Consider the following 21,772-nt stretch of genomic DNA (forward strand, 5'->3'; position numbering starts at 1 on the left):
TTCATCCACAGCAGTAGGCATCTAAGGGACACAAGAGGGAGTAGGCTGTCACAATTGGAACAACAAAACCACAACATCAGTCCACATGGTGCACTTATGTATCGGGCAGTGTTAATGGCGAAGTATGTTCCAGTCTAATCTGTGACACAGCAATTGTCGATATGCCAATTCCCCCCAAAATGGCGACCATCTGTCCTGTATGTAGGGACAGGTGGAAGTGAGGTAACTCCGCCGACGTTGAGCGTCGTGGCGGAAGGCGGTCTTGCACTGCCATGCAATTCCTCATTGGATAATATGGGGCTTCATGGAGTACAGTGGCCAATGGGGATCTACGCCGGCAGTGACAGTGTACACCGCCGCGGACGTGACAGCCATTTTCTATCTCAATCCTCACTTGCTTCCTGACCTTCAACAGGAGAAGACCTACACTGCGTGTGCTGCTGTGACCTGTGTCTGGAACCTACCATGGAACGTGTGACAGGGCAAAGGGTGCCTGCCTTCACTTCGGAGAAGTTGGAGCAATTGGTGGTTGGGGTCCTACCCCAGAACGGACAGCTGTATGGGCCTCCATACCAACAGGTGAGTACATTTTGGCCATGATGCATGTGGCAAGGATGCATGGAGATGTGTGTGCAAGCATCATGTAAGGGTGGGTGGGGGGTGAGGGGATTGTCTGTTGGCGATGCGCTGGGCTATGTGTGTGCCAATGGTGATGGAAACGAGTATGGTGGCCCATTTGCATGACAGGCTGGACTGTTTGTTTAATGGTGTTCTCCTGTCTGTATTGCCTCTGCAGGTCAGCGCCCATCAAAAGAAGGGATTATGGCGTGCCATCACCAAAGACGTGCAGACCCTGGGGGTCTATGGCAGGCAGAGCACCCACTGTCTGAAACGGTGGGAGGACCTGAGACACTGGGCACAGAAGACCACAGAGGCCCAGCTGGGGATTGCTTACCAATGAGGAAGGGGTGCCCGTCAGACCCTGACCCCACTGATGGCCCACATAGTGGCAGTGGCCTACCCTGAGCTGGATGGGCGGTTGAGGGAATCACATCAGCCACAAGGGTTTGAGTACAGTGGGTATCAATACATATTTTGGCTGGTGGGATGGTATCCGGGTGGTGGGTGTGTGTTAGTGGATGCCCCTAAGGCCAGGCCAGGCATTGCAGCGTGGGTCATCTGAAGGATAATGGGTGTATGGCAAATACAGGGGACCTAGCTTGTTAGCAGTCCATTTCAGGCAAAGCATCGTGGGTCCCAGGAGTGCTGGAGATGGCGGTGTGTTGTCCTCATCTTGCCTTAGTGACTAGCCATATCCCTGGTAGTGCAATGAATAGTGCTTGACGGTGATGTGTATGCCAACTGTGGTGTTGGTGCAGTCATTGACCCAGTGTATCTTTTGTCTCTCCCACCCCTTTCTGGTTTTGTTTTGTCATCCTGTCCTTGTGCGCATTAGCATCATCTGGCGGAGGAGCAGTGGCATCAGTGACAGAGGGAGGGGAAAGTCACCCACCTGAGAGACATGACCCAAGAGGCAGAATCCACAGACGCAGAGGGAACCAGTGGGAGGGAGGGCGAGGGGAGCACCACGGCAGAGACTGGAGGAGACAACACAGACTCCGATACCTCCTCCGATGGGAGCTCTCTGGTGGTGGCGGACACCTCTGTGAGCACCCCAGCTGCAGGTACAGCCACCACCCCCTGTACCAGCACCGCCCTCCCAGCAGCCTCTCGGCGAGTTTCCCGTGCCCGCTCACCCAGGAGGGTGGGCATCTCTTTCGTCTTAGGCACCTCAGGCCTTGCCCCAGTGAGACCTGCTGCCCTGAGTGAGGAGGCTATTGACCTCTTGAGAGCTATCTCTGTAAGGCAGTCAACCATTGTGAATGCCATCCACGGGCTGGCTTCCCAGATGCAGCAATGCAATGCATTCTTGGAGGGCATCCACAGTTGATTGGTGGCCCAACAGAGATCGATTCAGGCTCTGGCCTCCTCTCTGATGGCAGCCATTGTCCCTGTTTCGACCATCCCCCTCTAACTCCCACTTCCCAGTCCCATTCTCCTCAACCCCAACCCATCCCAATCACATATAGACAAGCATGCATGCAAGACAACACCCAAGAGTGTCACAGGCAAACACAGGCACTACACTTCATCCCACAAGCACTCACGCAAACACCATACAGTTGCAGACACAACATCCACTACCTCCACTGTCTCCCCTTCTTGTCCTCCTCCTCCTACTCCCTCCACCACCACCTCCTCCATCCCAGTCACGTCCACACTCACACCTGCATGCACTACATCAACATCCACTACCAGCATCACCACAACAAGCAGGACACACACCTCACTGGGAGACACCTCCACAAAAGCCATGCATGCGTCCCGTGTCCTCTCCCATCCTGTCTGCCCCCCCCCTCTGAAAGGACACAAACGCAAGTACTTAGACACCCAACAGCCATCCACCTCACATCAGCATACAGCCCATGCACCTGCACCCAAGCCCAGCAGACATACACCTCCAACAACCACTGCCTCAACCTCCACTCCAATTACTCCTCCCTCCTCCCAACCCAACGTCCCTAAAAAGCTTTTCCTTTCCAAAATGTACTTCGTCCCTACCCCTCACCCCGTCCTGCCCGTATGAGCAGGGTACCAAGGATATAGCCAAGCACCTCAGCCAAACAGTCCACGGGAACAGTGGTAGCACCACCTAGTCGTAGTGGTAAGGATACCACACCTCCATCGAAGAAGGGGAAGGAGCCAGCACTATTAGGCAAGAAGGGGAAGGGGCCTGCACCACCAGGAAAGAAGGGGAAGGAGCCTACATCACCAGGAAAGAAGGGGAAGGAACCTGCACCATCAAGGAAGAAGGGGGTCTGCACCACCAGGAAAGAAGGGGAAGAGCCCATCCACCCCTGCCAGGAAGGGGAAGGGATCCATGCCCCATGTACTGGAGGGGATTAAGCCCTCTACTCCAGCGGAGGCTGTCAGGGTGACACCTCCACCACTACCAGCAGTCATGGTGCCCCCACCGCCCGCTGATTAATTGCAGCCATCAGAAAGTGCAGAGGATGCCCAGGAGGCTTCTCTATCTACCACCACACTGCAGCCATCAGAAAGTGCAGAGGCTGCCCAGGAGGGTCCTCCATCCACCACCACACTGCAGCTGTCACCGCCAGCAGACTCCATGTAGCCCACACTCCAGGGGCTACTGTGCGAGTTGCCCCCTCCAGAAACAGTGGGAAAGTCACCCACTGTAGAGACTGTGGCCTTCCACTCCCCAGGACAGGCAAATGGGCATGTTGCCCCCTCCAGAATCAGTGGAAGAGTCACCCACCTGAGAGATTGTGGCCTTGCAGTCCCCAGGACACAGCAATGGGCATGTAGCCCCCTCCAGAACCAGTGGGAAAGTCACCCACCTGAGAGACTATGGCCTTGCACTCCCCAGGACAGTGCAATGGGCATGGAGCCCCCTTCAGAACCAGTGGGCTTGTTCCCGCATCCGGCTGAGGTGTGCCCCCCCCCACTCCCCGTTCCCCTGAGGTGCATGCCTATTTGTAAACTGATGACCCTGCAGTGTACTATCCAGATATGGTCAGGATTCGAGTTGGGCCTTAGACTGTGCCCTGTGGCCATGTGGGCCCTTTGAACATTGGACTGGGCAATGTCCCTTTGTGTACATGTGTACATATCTATTTCATTCACAAATCAAACTATCGATTCTGAATTTGATCTGATTACAATCACTTTAGTCCATTACTGTTGTGATTGCATTATTCTGCCGTTTTTCGGGGACAAATTGTTTTTCGTGTGCTGCTGGTTGCGTGTATGGTGTGTGTGTGTCGGGTGTGTATCATGAGTGTGTATGTGTCACTCTCGTTTTCCTCCCACTCTCCCTTGTGTACCAGGTGGCTGTACTCACCGTCGTCGGTGGCGTTGGTGTTCCAGGTGGAGCATAACTTAGAAGATCATCTGAAAAACTTGCAGTTTGCGTTCCATGGCGGCGTTGTTCTTCCCTGTGTCTCCGATGGTGAGTCCTTTCTCTTCAGTGATGTGCTTACGCCAGGCTTTTGATGGCGTTGATACCTGCCCCGGAAAAGGTGGTGTTGTGCTGTATCGTATTATGGTGAGCGGTACTTTTTCTTCCACCTGTCTGTTGTTGGTTCCCGCCGTGGTGAGTGTTGTTACTGCCCTGGCAGTTGGTGTGGTACATTGGCTGTCTATGGGAGTTATCAACGCCGCCATGGTCATAATTTGGTGGTACTTACCGCCAGCCTGTTGGTGGTATTACCGCCACCTTACCACTCACCACCAGGGTCATAATGAGGGCCAGAGTACCTTCAGGAGACATTCGACTTATACACTCTCAGAAGCTCAGGAAATTATTAGATACACACACAAAGAAAACTTTAAGAAAAGAAAAAAGAAAACTTTGGACGTTGTCAAGGAGGCACAGAAAAAGAGAAACTGATGTCAGCATGCTGGTTAGTGTCTAATATACTCCTGATGTATCTATCTCAACAGAGGGGCACGCCCTGGAGACTACCAGGTTCCTGAAAGGCAGTGGATGGGCAGACAAAATGCAGCACTATACTTAAGGCACTGCTGCGTGTCCAGATGTCATAGAACTAGGTGCAGGGCACAGTCGGACAGATACTATGACTAGTGCAACTAAGTAAATCCACAGGATATTGAAACCACAAAAATTGCATATATAAGCAGTCATCTTTAAGTCTGCTTAATAATGGAGATTTTTGCTAAACTTACAAATTCTTCAAAATACACACACAGTGGGCTTGGCTCCACCCAGATGCGTCCTATCACTCACTTACCAGTATCTATTGGCTATTTGGTGTACCATTCCATATTCCAGGAACTGCTTCAATTCGAATACATGTGGTGCTATTAAACATGTGAAAACCATATTCAATCGTCACACTGTCACAATCAAATCCTTAAATAACACATTTAATATATATAGCCATTTTTCCCAGGCTGTGCACAGTCAATTGGGTAGAATTTAAAGTGAAAAATAGCATTTGTGCATGCAACACATATAAACAGCATTTGCGAAAAGCCTCTGTGTGCATGCTTTGGCATAGTAAAGTCAGACCAATTAGCTCTGTCAATGCTTCCTTTAACGTGTAAGGTAAAGTTCTCAGGCATCTGGCATCCCCTGCCCTTCAAGTACTTTCCAAGCAATATTATTGATTCCTTTATTCTATAATGATGACTGATGAAACATTACAAAGTTCTGTACTATATAACAAGACACTGGCCCTCATTAAGAGCCTGCGGTATTAAGACCGCCAGACTTGCGGTGGCAGTCAGACTGCCGCGGTCGTGGTGGTCTGACTGCCACATTAAGACCGTGGCGGAACCGCCACGGTCTGACCACTGGCCACGCCAGTCGACAGCCTGGCGGTCTCGGCAGTTGTAATCCACCAGGGTGGTGCTGCATGCAGCACCGCCCTCGGGACTAAAACTGCCCAATCAGCCAGCCTTTTCATGGCAGCTGGACCGCCATGATAAGGCTGGTGGAATGCAGGCATGGAGGGCTAAGGTAATCAGATTAATTTTGTTTTGATATGGAGGCACCCATCCAAATACAAGAGATATAACAAAATGTCACAGCTTTAGGGTGACCTGAGAAAGAACGTAGCTGGTAGGAATACAAACTCAGCTAATTGTTGCCGGTCAAGTGACATATTATTTTGAAAAGACAAAATGTACCGGATAAGTGGAGCTTTCTAAACAAGCACTGCCAAAGTCAACAGATCTGGCATTGGCTGCCAGCCTTTATGGCTTTTGTCAATGCTTTTTTGTTATGGGTTTTATAAATGTTTAATGTAGGGGACCTGATGGGCACTCACCAAAATGAAAATATTGTCTAAAACCAAGATATTCTTTTGGTCTCAAAAGCACACCTTGCCATAGTAATACATGGATCAGAATGGAACCACTTTGTTCCTGGATGTGCTCTTTGTGAAAGAGCAGAATGTCCTAGCTCACAGTGAATATAATCAATAGAGAAGTGGGTAGATTCACTGCAGTATGCTGAAGAGGGAGAAAGAAACATAAATGACATAACACCAGACCTAAAAAGTGCCAGTTCCAGGGTAAACAAAGTCCCCAGTTGGTCAGTGATCATCTGAAGGTTCCGGACATGGCTGTCAGCCTGGGTATCACAAAAGGCACTTCAGAAACCTTGACTCTGCAACCTGTTTGTGAATCTGGCTTGGCAGGGATGTGGAATGTAACCCCTGCTAAAAACACTTGTAAGTACCTGTGATCCAGATCGGCGATGACACATCGTAATGCCCACTCCAGGGCTCTTTCGCGGTCATTAGCCCTTCCCGCCCAAAGGGCAATTCTTCATAGTAGCTTGCCACTAAATTCCAAGATATGGTGCTGTGAAAGACATATATTTTATAATCATAAAAGAATGAAAAGCTAGAAATAACATATATATATATATATATATATATATATATATATATATATACACACACACACACATATCATTAATAAATATTCACACAACAAGTATACTTCAGTAAAACAATCCAAAACCCTCAAAATGACATTTCATTCATATTTATTAACTTATTGGCACGCAAGTTATCAGACAGAGTGCATGGTCCATAGGAAATATTTAATAATGTCTTTCTGCAAGACTCATAATAGTTTACATTTTATATACTTAATTTAACTGAGGTTTGTTATGATCATAAGCCAGAATGCAAAGAACATTACAAATGGCATCATCTGTGACATCATCAATCACAGACAGCAATGCAGTAAGGGGATTTAATTTAACAACACCTTAATCTCGGATTTCCTAACTCAGCCCTGTTTGTAGCAGAACGTGAGTATCCATCTTGGAAATTTGTGAATTAAGCTTTGCCAAACACCTGCATCTCCTAACCAAGATCAGGAAAAAGGGAAGCCACCCTACAAGAAGGAGCGAAAAAAACACTGAAAGTCAAGAAATGTCATGGGCTCTCTATAAGTGTTCTTTAGTGCAAATTGCTCATTGTAGGGACCATTTTCCCACTTTCCCCACACTCATGGGATTACTGAGATAAAGCTAGGTGACTAGAAAATTGTTGATTATGAAGATGAAATTTATTTTGGAATCAGGAGGTAATGACACCACATGCCCTACAACCTATGGGCATCTGCCAGTTCACATACTCAAGGTTCTTTTACTCCATTAACAAGACAGGAAAGGAGAAATAAACATTTATGGATGTGGACGGTGAGATAGCGCCTGCAACTTCCATAAGCATGGCCACAGTAGGTGACGAATCAACCAAGGAGTACCATCCTACACATTAGAGACAACATTATGTACTCTTGCATCAGAGGTCAAGAGAGGGAAGAAGCAGGGAGCACAATATCCTGTTTAATACAGACATCCAACAGAGGTTTGGGATGCAATGATTAATGAGTGTGGATAACAAGGATGTGTTTAAGAATTCTAAGACCATCAGGATGAAAACAGACTATATAGTCACTACTCAATCTTCAGTCCTTCATTACCAGGTATTTTACTGGCCAGAAAGGACACCCATGACGAGGAGCTTGAGAGTTTTATGAAAGAACTACCACTAAGGCCTTATTAAACCACGATTGTACCAGGAACTACCTGAGGAAGAGATTTTGGCTGCAACTGGTCAGCTGAAGGGAGAGAAGGCCCCAGGCTCTGATGGATTACCGGCCATAGGTTATGAAGGTTTGTCAATTAAGTTAGCCTCCCATCTTCTCAATTTGTTTGGAGGCCAGTGGAAGAAGGATCCTTGCATGCTGTCAGACCCCCATTCCGTAAGTCCCCTTTTTAGCTGCATCATGGGTCAAGTATGGGCTACTGAGCCTCAACTGTGGGGGTTATGGTTGTTTGCCTCAGTGATCTCAGGGTCAGCCCCACTACAGCTCTGCAAACTGGGCCAAGTACAATCCTTTTAGCACTTGGCTCACTGGTAGCAATGGCGAGTCGTCACGGGCCTCTCAGGTAGAAAGTGTGGGGGTTCTAGCGCTCAGCACTCAATAAAAACACATTATCATAATATAGAATTATCCAACCCAACAATTGACTTTTAGGAATAAAAATATTTAAATACATAGTGGAACTGAATACTAAGCATATGAAAATGTAGACAATGCAATTTAGTGACCTGGAGCAGGATGGAGTATGTCTGAGCTTCCTGCAATCAGCTCCAGATCTTCTGTAATGATCGAACAACTTGCTTTCCTGGGTCAATACTTACTGTGATTAGGCTCATCTGCAGATTTTCCCCTACTCCTGAGATTGTGCAAAGTCTTCTGTTTTAGTTCTCGGTTTCTTACCCAACAAGTCTCTCAGTACATGGCCTCTTAAGTGTTCTCAGGCAGCCACCCTCCTCCCTCTTCTACTGTTCATATGCTCTCTCTCAGCAGGACAGAGTACAGGCCAGTAGTTCTTCTAAGCCTCTTCAGTTGTCATGTTATAATGAAGCAGCACTGCAAGCTGTTGGAGACAGTTGCTCCGGAAATTACCAGGTCTCTCACAGCTCATCTGACAGGTACTTTGTGCAGCCCCACACAGGCTGCTCGGGTCTGAGCCTCACTGGCTGGATGGGGGACCATGGTTCAGGTAATGCCAAGGTCTCAGGCAAAGCAGCTCAAGTCACTCTGCAGGTTCACGATTCACACACAGCGGCTCATGTCACACTGCAGCTTCACGATTTACGCACAGTGGCTAGGGTCATGCGGAAGATTCACAACTCACACAGTGCCTCAGGTCATGTTGCAGCTTCACGATTCAGGAACAGAGGGTCAGATCCAACTGTGGCTTTACAACTGCTGGCACAAATTGCAATGGACAGCCTGTGGGCTGACGACACGGGGGCACAAAGATCGCTCGCCAGAATCTTCCTCTTCTAGAAACTCATCACACTGGAGTCACGCTGTACCTCAATTCTCTTAGGAAAGTGACTCCTGCAGACTTAGCAGGCTCCTTCCGTCTTTCAGCAAGCAAACTGGCTTCTAGGTACTTCAGGACAAATACACAGCCCTTCAACAAGAGGTAGGCTCATGTGAAGTCAATTTATGTATAGGAAGCTGGCTGTCAGGAAGACACCAATTCTGGTTGCACAGCAGAGTACTCTGCAAAACACTCCTTTACCTGGTCATACAGCGCTATGAACTGAAACAACAAGATAGTTACTGGTTCCCACTGTTATACAGCTACATGCAGTCAGGCACTTGGGGAAACAAGCAGGAGACATTCCTGTACCAACACCTGTTGATTTGCAATCTGTCAGGATAAAAAAAGATGCATAAACCAGGCAAACACACTCAAAATGTCCCTTCATATGGACCCATCACATTCCTAAATGTACAAGTTACTTATCTTTAGTAACAAAATATTTGGTAGAGACATATTCTGGTTGCAGATTCCTTACCTTAGAATTTTCCCCAGGCATCAGACTGGATCCAGAGATTTTTCTTTGAGCAATACCCTTGCACGCCGGTAGGTGGCGTTGATCGACTCCGCGGACATTGTTGGCGTCGTAGTTGGTGTGATGAGGTTGGGAGTAGTATATAGACGCCACCTACGCGCAGTGACGTCAGTTTCTTTTAACGACTTTCCACGCCAAAGCGCAGATCCGCTAAGAACACTGAGATTGGTGCGCTAGGGCTAAGAACCTGAAAGGGGAATCCCTGTCCCTAGAAATCATTTCGCAAGCGGGGAAGATGGGTGGGCGGTAAGGAATCTGCAACTAAACTATGTCTCTACCAGATACTTCGTTACCGAAGGTAAGTAACTTGTACATCTGATAGAGACTTCTAGTTGCAGATTCCTTACCTTAGAATAGATACCCCATTAATGCCATCCTCGGAGGTGGGCTGCAAACCAAGATTATACTAGAAAGTCCTGCAGGACCGAACTACCAAAGTAACCGTCCCGATGGACCTGACTGTCCAGGCAGTAGTGTTTAGCAAACGAATGCAGGGATGCCTACTTAGCTGCCTGACAGATATTCGGGACCGGAACTCCGCTTGCTCACGCTGTGGAATCAGCAGTTGCTCTGGTGGAATGAGAACCCATGCCCTCAGGGGGTTGCTTCTTGGCCAAAGCGTAGCACATTTTGATGCAAAGAAGCACCCATCGAGCGATGGTACGCTTTTGCACCACCTTCCCTTTTTTCGCACCCACATACCCGACAAAGAGTTAATCGTCTACCTGGAAACCTTTAGTACGATTAAGACAGAACGTCAGTGTTCTTTTTGGGTCCAGACGGTGGAGTCTCTCCTCATTAGAAGGATGTGGGGGTGCGCAGAAAGTAGGCAGGGTGATGGACTGGCCTACATGAAGGAAGGAAGCCTTAGTGCGCAACACCACTTTGTCAGGGTGCACAGACAAGTATGGAGGTTTAGGCGAAAGGGCTTGAAGCTCACTCACCCTGCGAGCAGAGATGATGGCAGCAAGAAAGACAGTTTTGAAGGTGAGGAGCCGCAAAGGACAATTTTGCATTGTCTCAAAGGGAGTACATATTAAATAATTAAGGATAAGATTGAGGTCCCACTGAGGCATGATAAATGGAGTGGGAGGAAATAAATGGGTGAGACCTTTGAGGAATCTACTCACAATAGGAGATTTGAAGAGTGAGGGCTGATCAGGTACCCTAAGAAATGCCAAAATGGCAGATAAATACCATTTAAGGGTGCCCAAAGCAGAGCCCTGCTTGGCCAAAGTAGGATGAATTAAATGACCTCAGATAGAGGGGCAGAGAGGGGATCAACAGATTTGTTGGTGCCCCATGCCACAAATTTACTCCAACAGATGTATACAGTTTTGGTGGAGGGACACCTGGCTGCCAAGGTAATAATGCAGACTTCGGGTGGAAGATCAAAAGTCGTCAACTGTTGCCGCTTAATCTCCACGCATGAAGGAGGAGGTTGGACAGGTTTGGGTGAAGAACTGTCCCCTGTTGCTGCGACACAAGATCTGCCCGAAGAGGCAGTCTGAGTGGAGGATCAATGGACATGCTCATTAGCTCTGGATACCAGACTCTCCTTGCCCAGTCCGGAGCCACCAAGATGACTTGGGTCCGGTTGTTCCTGATCTTCTTGAGAACTCTGGGCAGAAGTGGTATTGGCCCAAAGGAGGCCGGCGTTCCACTCGAGATGAAAAGTGTCTCCGAGCGAGTGCCGCCTTGGAAACTCCAACTTGCAAAACAGCTGATATTGCGCATTCTCTGTGGAGGCGAACAGATCTAACCAAGGCTCTCCCCACTGCTGAATGAGACCTTGCACCACTTCCGGATGGAGATGCCATTCGTGATCAGCTGTGCATCAACGGCTGAGTTTGTCTGCTCTGGCGTTGAGAGAACCCGCCAGATGTTGCACCACCAGGGTAATGCCCTGATATTGCAGCCATGCCCAGAGGCGTAGTGCCTCCTGACAAAGAGTCCAAGACCCTGTTCCGCCCTACTTGTTGCAGTAGCACACAAGGCAGTAGTATTGTCCGTGAACACCTGCACTACTTTCCCATCGAGAGAGGGAAGAAATGCTTCCAACGTAAGCCTGATTGCCCAGAGCTCCAGAAGATTGATATGCAGCCCAAACTCTGCCAGAGACCAGAGGCCTCTGATCTCCACCTCTCCCATGTGGCCGCCCCAACCCAGAAGTGACGCATCTATCACTACAGCTAGATCTGGTTGGGGAAGGTAGAGGGATCGGCCGTGGACCCAAAACGGCTTCGAAAACCACCACTGCAGGTCTTTCGCAGTACCCTCCGAGATCTGGACCATGTCAAAGAGATTCCCCTGATGCTGCGCCCACTGGAACTTCAAGTCCCACTGCAGAGCCTGAAATGCCATCTGGCATGTGTTACAAGCAGGATGCAGGAGGTCATGAGGCCCATCTGCCTCAGAGTCAGTCTCACCGAAACCCAAGACCGAGGCTGATAGATCAGAATCATAGCCTGAATGTCTTGGACTCGCTTTTTGGGAGGATAAGTCCAAAAGTGCAATGTCCCCAGAACAGCTCCAAAGAAGGGGAGTGTCTGAGAGGGATTCAGGTGTGACTTCAGCACGTTTATAGTGAACCCCAGCGTGTGCAGGAGGTTCGCTGTAGTCTGAAAGTGGGAGATAACTTTCTGGGGTGAGTCTGCCTTCAACAGCCAGTCATCGAGGTAGGGGAAAACTGACAACCATAACCTGCGCAGATGAACTCCAACAACTGCCATCACTTTCGTGAACACCCGAGGGGCGCTGGTAAGGCCGAAGGGGAGCACAGTAAACAAAGTGCTCGTGACCTAACACGAATCGTAGGTAATGTCTGTGGGCAGGCAGGATGGGGATGTGGAAATAAGCATCCTGCAAGTCCAACGTTACCATCCAGTCTCCTGGGTCCAAGGCAAACAGAACCTGAGCCAGGGTGAGCATTTTGAACTTCTCCTTCTTGAGGAAGTAGTTCAGGTCCCGAAGGTCGAGGAAAAGGACGTAAGCCCTTGTCCTTTTTCAGCACCATAAAGTAGTGGGAATAACGACCACGACATTCTTTGGGCACAGGGGCCTTTTCAATAGCTACCTTGGCCAAGAAAGCTGCGACTTCCTGGTGGAGAAGTTCCAAATGATCCTCTGGAAGATGACTGAAGGATGGAGGCATGGCTGGTGGAGCAGATTCAAAAGAGAGTGAGTAGCCCTTACTAACGATCTGCAAAACCCACCTGTCTGTAGTGTTTCCCAGTGCGGCAGGTGATGGCGAATCCTGAGGCCAACTGGATGGGAATAAGGAGAATGATTAGTAGGGTTTGAAGGCTGCAGCGGGGGCCAAGGTGGACTGGGCAGACCTGGGATTCCGCGTCCCCAGCCACGCAGAGGCTGGACAGCATGGGTGGCACGGTGGAGGACGTGACAGGGATCCACTTAAGTGACCATGAAAGGGCCAAAAGCTGACTGCAGGGGGTGAGGGGCAGAGGAAAGACAAAGGGATGATCTGTAGCCTGGGAATCCTTGAATCTCTCCAAGGCCGAGTCCGCGTTGCCTCCAAAGAGACGGGAGCCATCAAAGGAAATGTCCATGAGTGACTGTTGGACATCACCAGAAAAAACAGAAGTACGAAACCAGGCGTGGAGTCTCAAGGCCACCGTCGTGACAACCGATCTGACCTGAGAGTCTGACGTGTCCAGCCCATAACAGATTGTGAACTTTGTTGCATCTCTCCCATTGTCTACAGCTTGGGAGACGATAGCACAGGTCTCCTCCAGGTACCTGCGGTAGGTCTTGCGCAACCGTAGCCCACAAAGAGTGTCTGGGGGTGCGGAAGGGAATGCGCCTGAAGAAGAGAAGGCCTGGATGACAAGACTCTCAGGCGTGGGGTTTTGGGACAGAATTTAGGGTTGTTTGGAGCGGACCGATGGCGGCGTGCGATAATCATATTCACAGGAGCCCCTGTGTTGGGTTTGGACCAAGTACCCAAAAGGACATCAGTGAGGGCTTCATTGAATAGCAAAAGGGGTTTTGAAGTGGAAGGCCCAGGCTGAAGCATCTCCGTCAGCAGAGTAGACCTGACCCCCACAGTAGGAGGCTCAAGGCCAAGGACCTCAGCCGCCCTGCTGACCACCATACCACAAGTTGCTCCCTCCACTGTAGCTACGGTAGGAGACATCATGCCAGCATCAGGAGAAGTATCTGGACCACTGCCGTTGCCCAATTCCTGAGCCCAGTCCAAAGAAGGGTCATCCTAGTATTCATAAGGGTCCAGGGACCCCTCCAATCCCTCCCCAAATTCGTACCCATAGGAAAAAGGGTCTGAATCTGACCGCGGGCGAACAGGTCCCATCGAAGACAAAGGTGGCGTTGTCCGATGCCGTTACGACTCCGAGTCGTAGGGGATAAGAATCGGGTTGACGTCAATAGTGGGCACTACTGATGTCGGGAGCGTCAACAATCAACCCGGTGCTAGGGAAGGTCTCAAGGGTGCGACCGGCGCCGCTGCGGATCCGCGAGCGAATCCGGAGGGGACCTCAATGGCTGGAGCCAAAGCTGCAGGCGCGGAACCCTGAGGCCCCTCAACTGAACCCCTTGAGTCCGAAGGCACCGTATTGGGGTCGGTCCGCCCAAAGATGAGGCACATGGCCTCATAGAACTCTTTAAGCTGGGCGGGGGTCGCTCCGGCAAACTCGGGAAGTGCGGAACGACCCAGATGCAGGCTCCGAGGACAGAGGCCTTGAGTGACAATTCTCTTCCAGTGTCGTGTCAGCCGAGCCATGGGACAAAGTTGGAGAGCGATGGGACCTCTTCGACTTGTTCTTCTTCTTACCTGCACCAGAAGATTTAGGAAAAAACGAGTGGTGATGGCTCCCCGAACGGTCTCGAGGCCTTCCTCTCGATCGAGACCGGGACTTACTTGAGTGTTGGCCGCCATTAGCTTTAGGGACCACTCCCTCAAAGCCTTCGGGTGCATGGCCCGGCACTCGGAGCACGACTTGGGGTCATGGTCACGCTCGAGACACCACAGAGAAACCCAATGAGGATCTGTCACAGACATTGTGTGGTGACAGTCCTCGCACTGCTTGAAACCGGTCTTCGGGGAATCCTCAACGCACCAAAAACTCGACAAAATGGTGAAGTCAGTCAGAAAGAGACCAGGGTATCTCTTCTCCGGATCAGCGAATGGCGCGGAAAGAAAATTACTGACGTCACTGCGAGAAGGTGGTGTCTATATACTACTCCCGACATCATCACGGTGACTATGATGCCAACAACGCCCGCGAAGTCAACCAGCGCCACCTACCGATGTGCAAGGGTATTGCTTGAAGAAAAATCTCCGGATCCAGTCTGACGCCAGGGAAAAATTCTAAGGCAAGGACTCTCCAACTAGAAGTTTCTATCAGATATAGAAACTAAAATCCTGGCTGATACCCTGGCTAAAAGACTGAATGGCTTAACAACACTGCTATTCCATGCATACCAGTCTGGCTTTATGGCCAATAACACTACACAATTGAATTTTATATTTCTCCATTGTTTTGTGGCGTATGCTACAATGACAGTTGAATGGACTGTGTAATTGTCGTGAGAAACTGATAAAGCTTCTGACTCCACTCAGTGGTCTTTTATGCTCACTGTATTTGAAAGGATAAATGTACAAACGCCATATGTTTTCTAGATCAAGTACGTCTATGCAAGGTCAAGGGCTTGACTGAGAGTGACAGGTGTTGTGGTGTCACAGACTGATTTGGACAGAGGTACCAGACAAGGGTGTCTTTTCCTCCTGTTCATTTTCCTTATTCTGGAGCCTTTATTACTGGGTCAGATGAGATGACTGATAAGTGGTCTCGAATAGGACTCAACTTGGCAGACCAAATCAACTTCTTTTCAGATTATTGTTTTATATCTTGCAGATTCTGAATCCTCTTTACCCAGGTTCGTTTATGTCTTCAAGCTACAATGTTGTTATTTCTAATTGTGGATCAACTACTCAAAGTCAATCCCATTCCCTCCTTCACATTCCTGCTCTGACCAGATGTCTGACTACAAATGTTCATATTTCTAGCAGGAGTTGAAATATTTAGTTATCTAAATATGTAAAAAAGGGATGGTTGTTATAAGGTAAACTCTTGATTGTGTTATGCATCACTTTAAAGAAGACTTGGAACATTAAGAACAATACGTTGCTTCCTGCTAAGCATACAGCAGTTTATAAATGATGATCACTCTAAATGTTCTATGTTTATTACAGAACTCATCTTTCTGTATCTGAAGAATTTTCTTCAAGGTCCTTGTAGCCACCTGCACCTTCTTATTGGAAGGATACACCTAAAACAGCTGTCACAACACATTGTATGCATATTTATAATGGGGCTTTTGTTCTTCCAAACATAATAACGTAGTATTGGGTATTCCTAACTACTGTAAATGAGGGGGGTGTTTAACCACCTATTATAACAATGGCTGATGACAAATCGCCTTACTTTGAGCAGAAGTGGGTATCCAAATGTTTTATAAGGATATGTGTTGCAGACCTGCCAAGTTGTATACAAATGTCACCGTCTGAGGAGGAAAGTGGGACCTTGGAGTGGCAGAGTTTCGAGCCAAGCACTAACTGGCACTCTGCCCACCACCTTTCTCCTCAAAAAAACAAACAAAAAAACATAGGGTTGCAGAGGCTGTCGCCAATGTCTTGGGGTGTTTTTACACCCCTTAATGGACATCGGCTGCTTACAGCATCTAAAGATAAGCTGGAAAGTCACTCTCTGCAGTGGTTCCCAGCTCATCTTCACTGCCACAGTGTGGATTTTGGCTCTTCACCGGGAGACTGTGTGAAAGGAGCCAAAGTTGTGTGACACACCGTGGCACTGTGTGAGTTGGCAGGTCTGCTGTTGTCCTGGGGAGATGAACCCTTTTGCAGAGCTATTTGACACTTACAGACTTGCAGCTATTCAGATAGTTAATGCAAAAGTATGGTCTGAGGAAATATGAGGACAGACGTATTGACCCCCACAGTGGTCCCACACTGGAACACATAGCATTAGCTGAGTATCGTGGGAGGAAAGCCACCTCTCGGAGCTATACAACCTTAATCAATAATATTGCTCATTCCTGGGTTAAGTTGAGAGAGAAATGGGTAAGAGACCTATGCCCATTACAATACGAGGGGGGGGGGGGATGTGGCAATCATATGAAGTGTCTGAATGGTGCAATCTAAAACTATTCTCTTCATATATTATACTCGTAATCAGTCTTGCTGTTTGGGAACATCCCAGACAATCTATGCCTTTGGGGATGTGAAATGGAGGAAACATTCCTCCAGACGCTGTGACAGTATCCTCTGCTGAATACTTTTTGGGGCAAGAATATGTGTCATCAGTCTGAATTTATAAGAACTAGTACTACTATCTAAGACAACTATGATGGGAGTCTGGTGCACAACAGCCCATCCAAATACCCTTATCTTTTCTATAATACTTGGTTGATGGTTGGTAGGAGAGATATATCTAGTGTGTGTGTGTGGGGGGGGGGGAGGGGGTAATCCAGTAACTTCATACATTGATAACTCGTGTGTGAATATGGACTAGTGCAAGATGGATGACAAGGTGGCCTATTTACGCTGTGGATGTTCCCTTAAATTAGACAAATTAGGGGCAGGCTGTGCCAATTTCAAAGGTCTGGCTAGAATATTTAATGCTAAAACAAATGGGAATGTTGAGGTACCACCTTGACATTATGAATAACAGCATAGGAAAGTAAGTAGAATGTACATCTGAGGGTTGTTTTTTTGCAATGTATATTTTCAAGGACCTTCCACCTCATGTGGTTCTTCAAATAAATATTTGAAGCATGATTTCAGAGGCAGTGTTTCGAAGCCTGTCTTGAGACAATGTAGCTGTTCTGTTAGATTTCAGAACTGCATGACTAAAATGTTTAAAATAAAAATAAATACAAAAAATTCAAAAGGACAACATTTTTACCTTGTAATACTTAGTCTTCATGTGAAAATCATGGCAGAGATCCGAATTGCCCCCCCCTTCTTGATATTCAGCAAACCACTTAAAACGTATCTGTCCCACCAGGGCGGACATTGAAGACCTTCTGCGAGACTGAAATGAGGGGTGTGCTAAAGAGGCCATCCAGTGAATAATATCACAATAAGTCTCAAAGTACAAGCAACCATCATCAAAACAAAGGAGCTTTCTAGAATGCCTATTCTTGGTGGTTGTTAACGTTAGAAGACTGTATGAAGAGAGCTGTTGTTTTCCTCTGTGTTAGTTGGTCCCGTTAGGTCGTGTGATGGTGCAGATATTATGGCATGAGGACAAAGAAAGAAACTAACGAGACGTGTGCTGAGGGTATGTGTGATGGAGACACAGAGAATGGAGCTTACTTTTCTACCAGAATGTTGATATTATTTCTGTGGATCATTTGCCTATTTTTAAACAGATGTGGTAATATTCTAGATGTGATGTCGTCCCACCCGCTACCTTTGTTCAGGGCTATAATCCAAAAATGAAACACCATCGGTTAGGGCCTCACCAGGTTATGTTGGCGTTGACATAGTTCTGATTCAAGATTCGGGCCCAGCAGCCGCCACCTACATCATCGTTGAAAGTGCTGTAATCCTCGGAAGCCCAGAGTTTCTTCCCCGTCTTCATGGCATCAGGAACGGTGTGCGTACCAGGGTAGTGAGCCCTATGGGGTAATGTAAGGTTAGCAAATATAAAGACTGCGGTAAAAAGCAGATCAATAACAAACGAGGCTCTCGAGATATTACTATGAGAAATCAATCTACAAACAAAGCCGTTATCCAATATCTTTCTTCCCACTAAAAAGGGGACCCTGGACTGTCTCTCACAGGCTGCAGCAGGAGACCGCACAGTAAACAGTTTTATTTCCTGTCTTTTTGCTATCCAAAGTTTTGGTAGAAGGCATAATGATGTACTTATTTCAGCGTTGGAAACGGAACAAATTTGGTCTAAGAACCCACAAACTGGAAGCAGAGAAGTGGCAACAGAAAGGAGGTGGAGTTATGGGGCAGCCTAAGGAAAAATAAAGTCAGTGACAGTCATTTACGCATGATGGGTCTTATTTTTAACAAACTCTCAGCCAAGTAAATAGGTAACACGAAAAAGTGATGGTAAATTTGTGCTGATTTACTTAAATGGACACATGTAGCCTGCAAAGATTATGAAAATAAGGCCCCTGTGGTAGAGATTTAAGTTTCAGGTTGTATTACTTATAATATAACACAAATGGCTAATTTATTTGTTGCAGAGATGCGAGTGTAATCTCTGTTTTCTTTTTGAATCATTAAATTGCTCAGATGGTGAATAATTCTGCTGGATCGAATTCCATGTGCGGTGCACATAGCAGATAACTACTTAATGTAACAAGCCCAGTCTGTAAATGCGTTTGTACCACAGACCCTTGTTTAAACTGCTGGTCATAAGTTACAATCAAGTACAATAGTTCAGTGACTTATGGAACCACCCGAACAACTGAATGTAAAATGTAAGGAAGAAGGTTGAATCCTTGTAGATTTCAAATGAATCCTTCTTTATCTTAAGGTTGACAAATAGGTTTAGCTGGATAGTAATAAGTATTTACTTAATGCTGAAAACTGTGTTGTGTGCCCCAAAGGTCGCTTTTGTTTGAGCAATTGCACATAGAGACAATCCTGACATTCTTAAAGACAAACAGACATATAACACGCACATTTATGACAGTTTCCTGATCATAAAAATATCCTGATTTACGAACAGGATCAGTATGCTGAGCTGGCATGCCAAGAGCTGCAAGGCGGCCTGGGTATGCATGCATACTTCAAGACTGCACTCATTAAGAATTGGGGTGCCGTCCTTTCATGTCTGGGTACTACGTGGTTTGAAACTGGTAAATTTGTGCAACATGCACAACTGCATCATTTCTTCCACACCGAATCGTAGCAGCAGCAACACACCTGCTGCAATATGGTTTGGGATGCATGACCTCAGGGCCAGACTGAGAACTCGTAGCGACTCTCGCAAATGTTGTCAGATCAGCCCACGTAAGGTGCGCAACGAGCGCATGATCACTACAAGGCAGTTTGAGGGGGTTCCCGCAAGAAAATTTGAGAAAACAAATGGCAAAAATGGTGCATTTTACAACACATTTTCATTACATATTCAACTCTAAAAGCTTATAAAGCACAGCAAATGATGACCTTAAGGTGTATCAGGATACCTAGCCATTCCCACAGACATTCTTAAGGAGAACACAAAGAATAAGATGTCAAGCATGAAACATGAATTTAAATATAACTTAAGTGCACACCCTGGCTGTTAAGCACAATCAAGAAGCCGAATATGCAATAAACGACCGTTTCAGGGGTTGGTAGCATCCTCCACCCCAATGGGTGGCAAGACTGCTGGAGCCCAGTGCAACAATATTTTTGGGAGCCCCGCTCCATGACCTCCTCTTCCACAGATTCCCTCACTATCACTCTCCAGCAGTGATCCTCATCTCTCCACAGTCCCTCGCTCACATGCAGCTCTCTGATGACAATTCATAAATCACGTCATATTATAATTGTAATTTATAATCTGCAAGTAACAAAAGGATCTCTATGACAGAAGCAGTAACCCACTGAGCTATCTACATAAGATAGAGTTCTGTGATCTGCATGGTATACATTCTTTGCAGCAGGCATGTTAACCCCCTGCTCTACTTTAGATGAGTTAAAACTACCACTAGACAAAACTTCAGCAAGAATTTTAATGAATAGAGTTATTTTTACATTAATATTGTTGCCTGGAAACTGCTGGATATAATATGCTCTCTGCAGCAGTGCCTTTAAACTCATAACAATCTGAAGAACACAGTGCCCCCAGCTTAGGGATATATCGGCGGCCACCAGGAACAAAACTGGCACTCATCCTTTCAGCATGCCAGGAAAACATCCAATTCTGGTTACGGACAAACCAACTTTGCCTATTTCACACATCCACAACCCAAAAACACTTTGCACACAGACCACACTGTACTCACACACACATTCTATCTCTCCCTGCGTTCATATTCTGATTCTTAATTGTCCTGTCACTCTTTTTTGCTTCAAATTTATACATAGGCACAGTGACAAGAAAACAATGGCACAAATTGTGGCCATCGTGTATAACATCAAAACACTGCATTCATTATTTGGACCATCTTTAGGAATAGGTGACAAATGTGCACAAATGACCAACGCTTTAAAAGAAATGGAATTATAGAAGAAAAAATCTGAGTACCAAATACATCAAATGAGCAAGGAACTTCTGGTCTCTCACAAAAGTTGCTGTACTGAACTAATCAGTGACCAGTCACCTGAACCATGACCAGATCAAGAGTACTGATACCAGTTGTTGCCTCTCTACAATTAGAAGGAAATCTAATTTTCCCTTACTTAGCTGACTTGTTAATTTCTGCGCCTTCTTTTTCTAAGGCACAGAAAGACGCTCTCAAGGTCTAAAGTAATCTGTCAAGGTCTGCTCTTGGTGAACATGGAGAAATATCAACTGATTCCAGCTCAAGAACATCAATTTATTGGTGCCATCTTTGGTCCTGATCTGCCATCAGTATCTCTTCCAGAAAACAGATGGCTTTGTCTTCAGGCTTCTCTCTCATCTAGTGTGTCTGCTTGATAATTGTTGAAGTTCATAACGCCATGGCATCCACACTATCGGTAGTACCCTGGGCTCAGCTAGAATGTGAAACCTCTAGTTCTCATCTGCTTGAATTTCGGTCTCCGGAGTCAAAGTATTTCAAATTTCCAGTTTGTGACTCCTTCAAATTTCAAACATATAGCTTGGTGGTTGGTACTGGGCTATTTTCACAGGGATATTCATTTAGTTCTTCCAGTTTCGGTTATCATTACAACCGACACAAGACATTGCGGTTGGGGAGCCATCTTGGAGAGACAGAAAGTTCAGGGCATTTGGGATCAAAATGAACAGAACAACTTTTTGAATTTAAGAGAATTCGTAGCAATTTATCTACCCATAACGGAGTTCCTTTCATCAATTGTAGTGAAATCAGTGTTAATAAGAGCAGACAACCGTATCATGGCTGTATCCTATTGGTATGGTTAGCCTCATGAGCTTTCCAAGTTCTAGAGAAGGGATCAAATTATACACAGTGCCCTGGAGAGCAACTGGTGTGTGCGCCCCTCGGGCACTCTGGTATTGAGAAGGGACTGCAGCTGCTTGTGTGACCCTCTTTGCAATACTGCTAGCGCTGGCCCTATCTTGACTGCATTTTCT

At 47.0% G+C, this 21,772-nt stretch overlaps 1 protein-coding gene across 6 annotated transcripts in view; it reads right to left on the bottom strand.

The window, feature by feature from the left end:
* GALC (galactosylceramidase) overlaps positions 1–21,772 on the bottom strand; it is a 358,534-nt gene that overhangs the window by 220,527 nt on the left and 116,235 nt on the right. For all 6 annotated transcript variants that reach the window (XM_069208123.1, XM_069208124.1, XM_069208125.1 and 3 more), the window contains exons 8-9: positions 18,030–18,185; positions 6,290–6,414 (exon numbers count right to left, since the gene is read on the bottom strand). In XM_069208123.1, coding sequence (XP_069064224.1) covers positions 6,290–6,414; positions 18,030–18,185 — 281 coding nt within the window. The remainder of the gene's footprint in view (positions 1–6,289; positions 6,415–18,029; positions 18,186–21,772) is intronic.

The sequence above is a fragment of the Pleurodeles waltl genome, chromosome 9, assembly GCF_031143425.1.
Source record: "Pleurodeles waltl isolate 20211129_DDA chromosome 9, aPleWal1.hap1.20221129, whole genome shotgun sequence".
Taxonomy (NCBI): Eukaryota; Metazoa; Chordata; class Amphibia; order Caudata; family Salamandridae; genus Pleurodeles; species Pleurodeles waltl.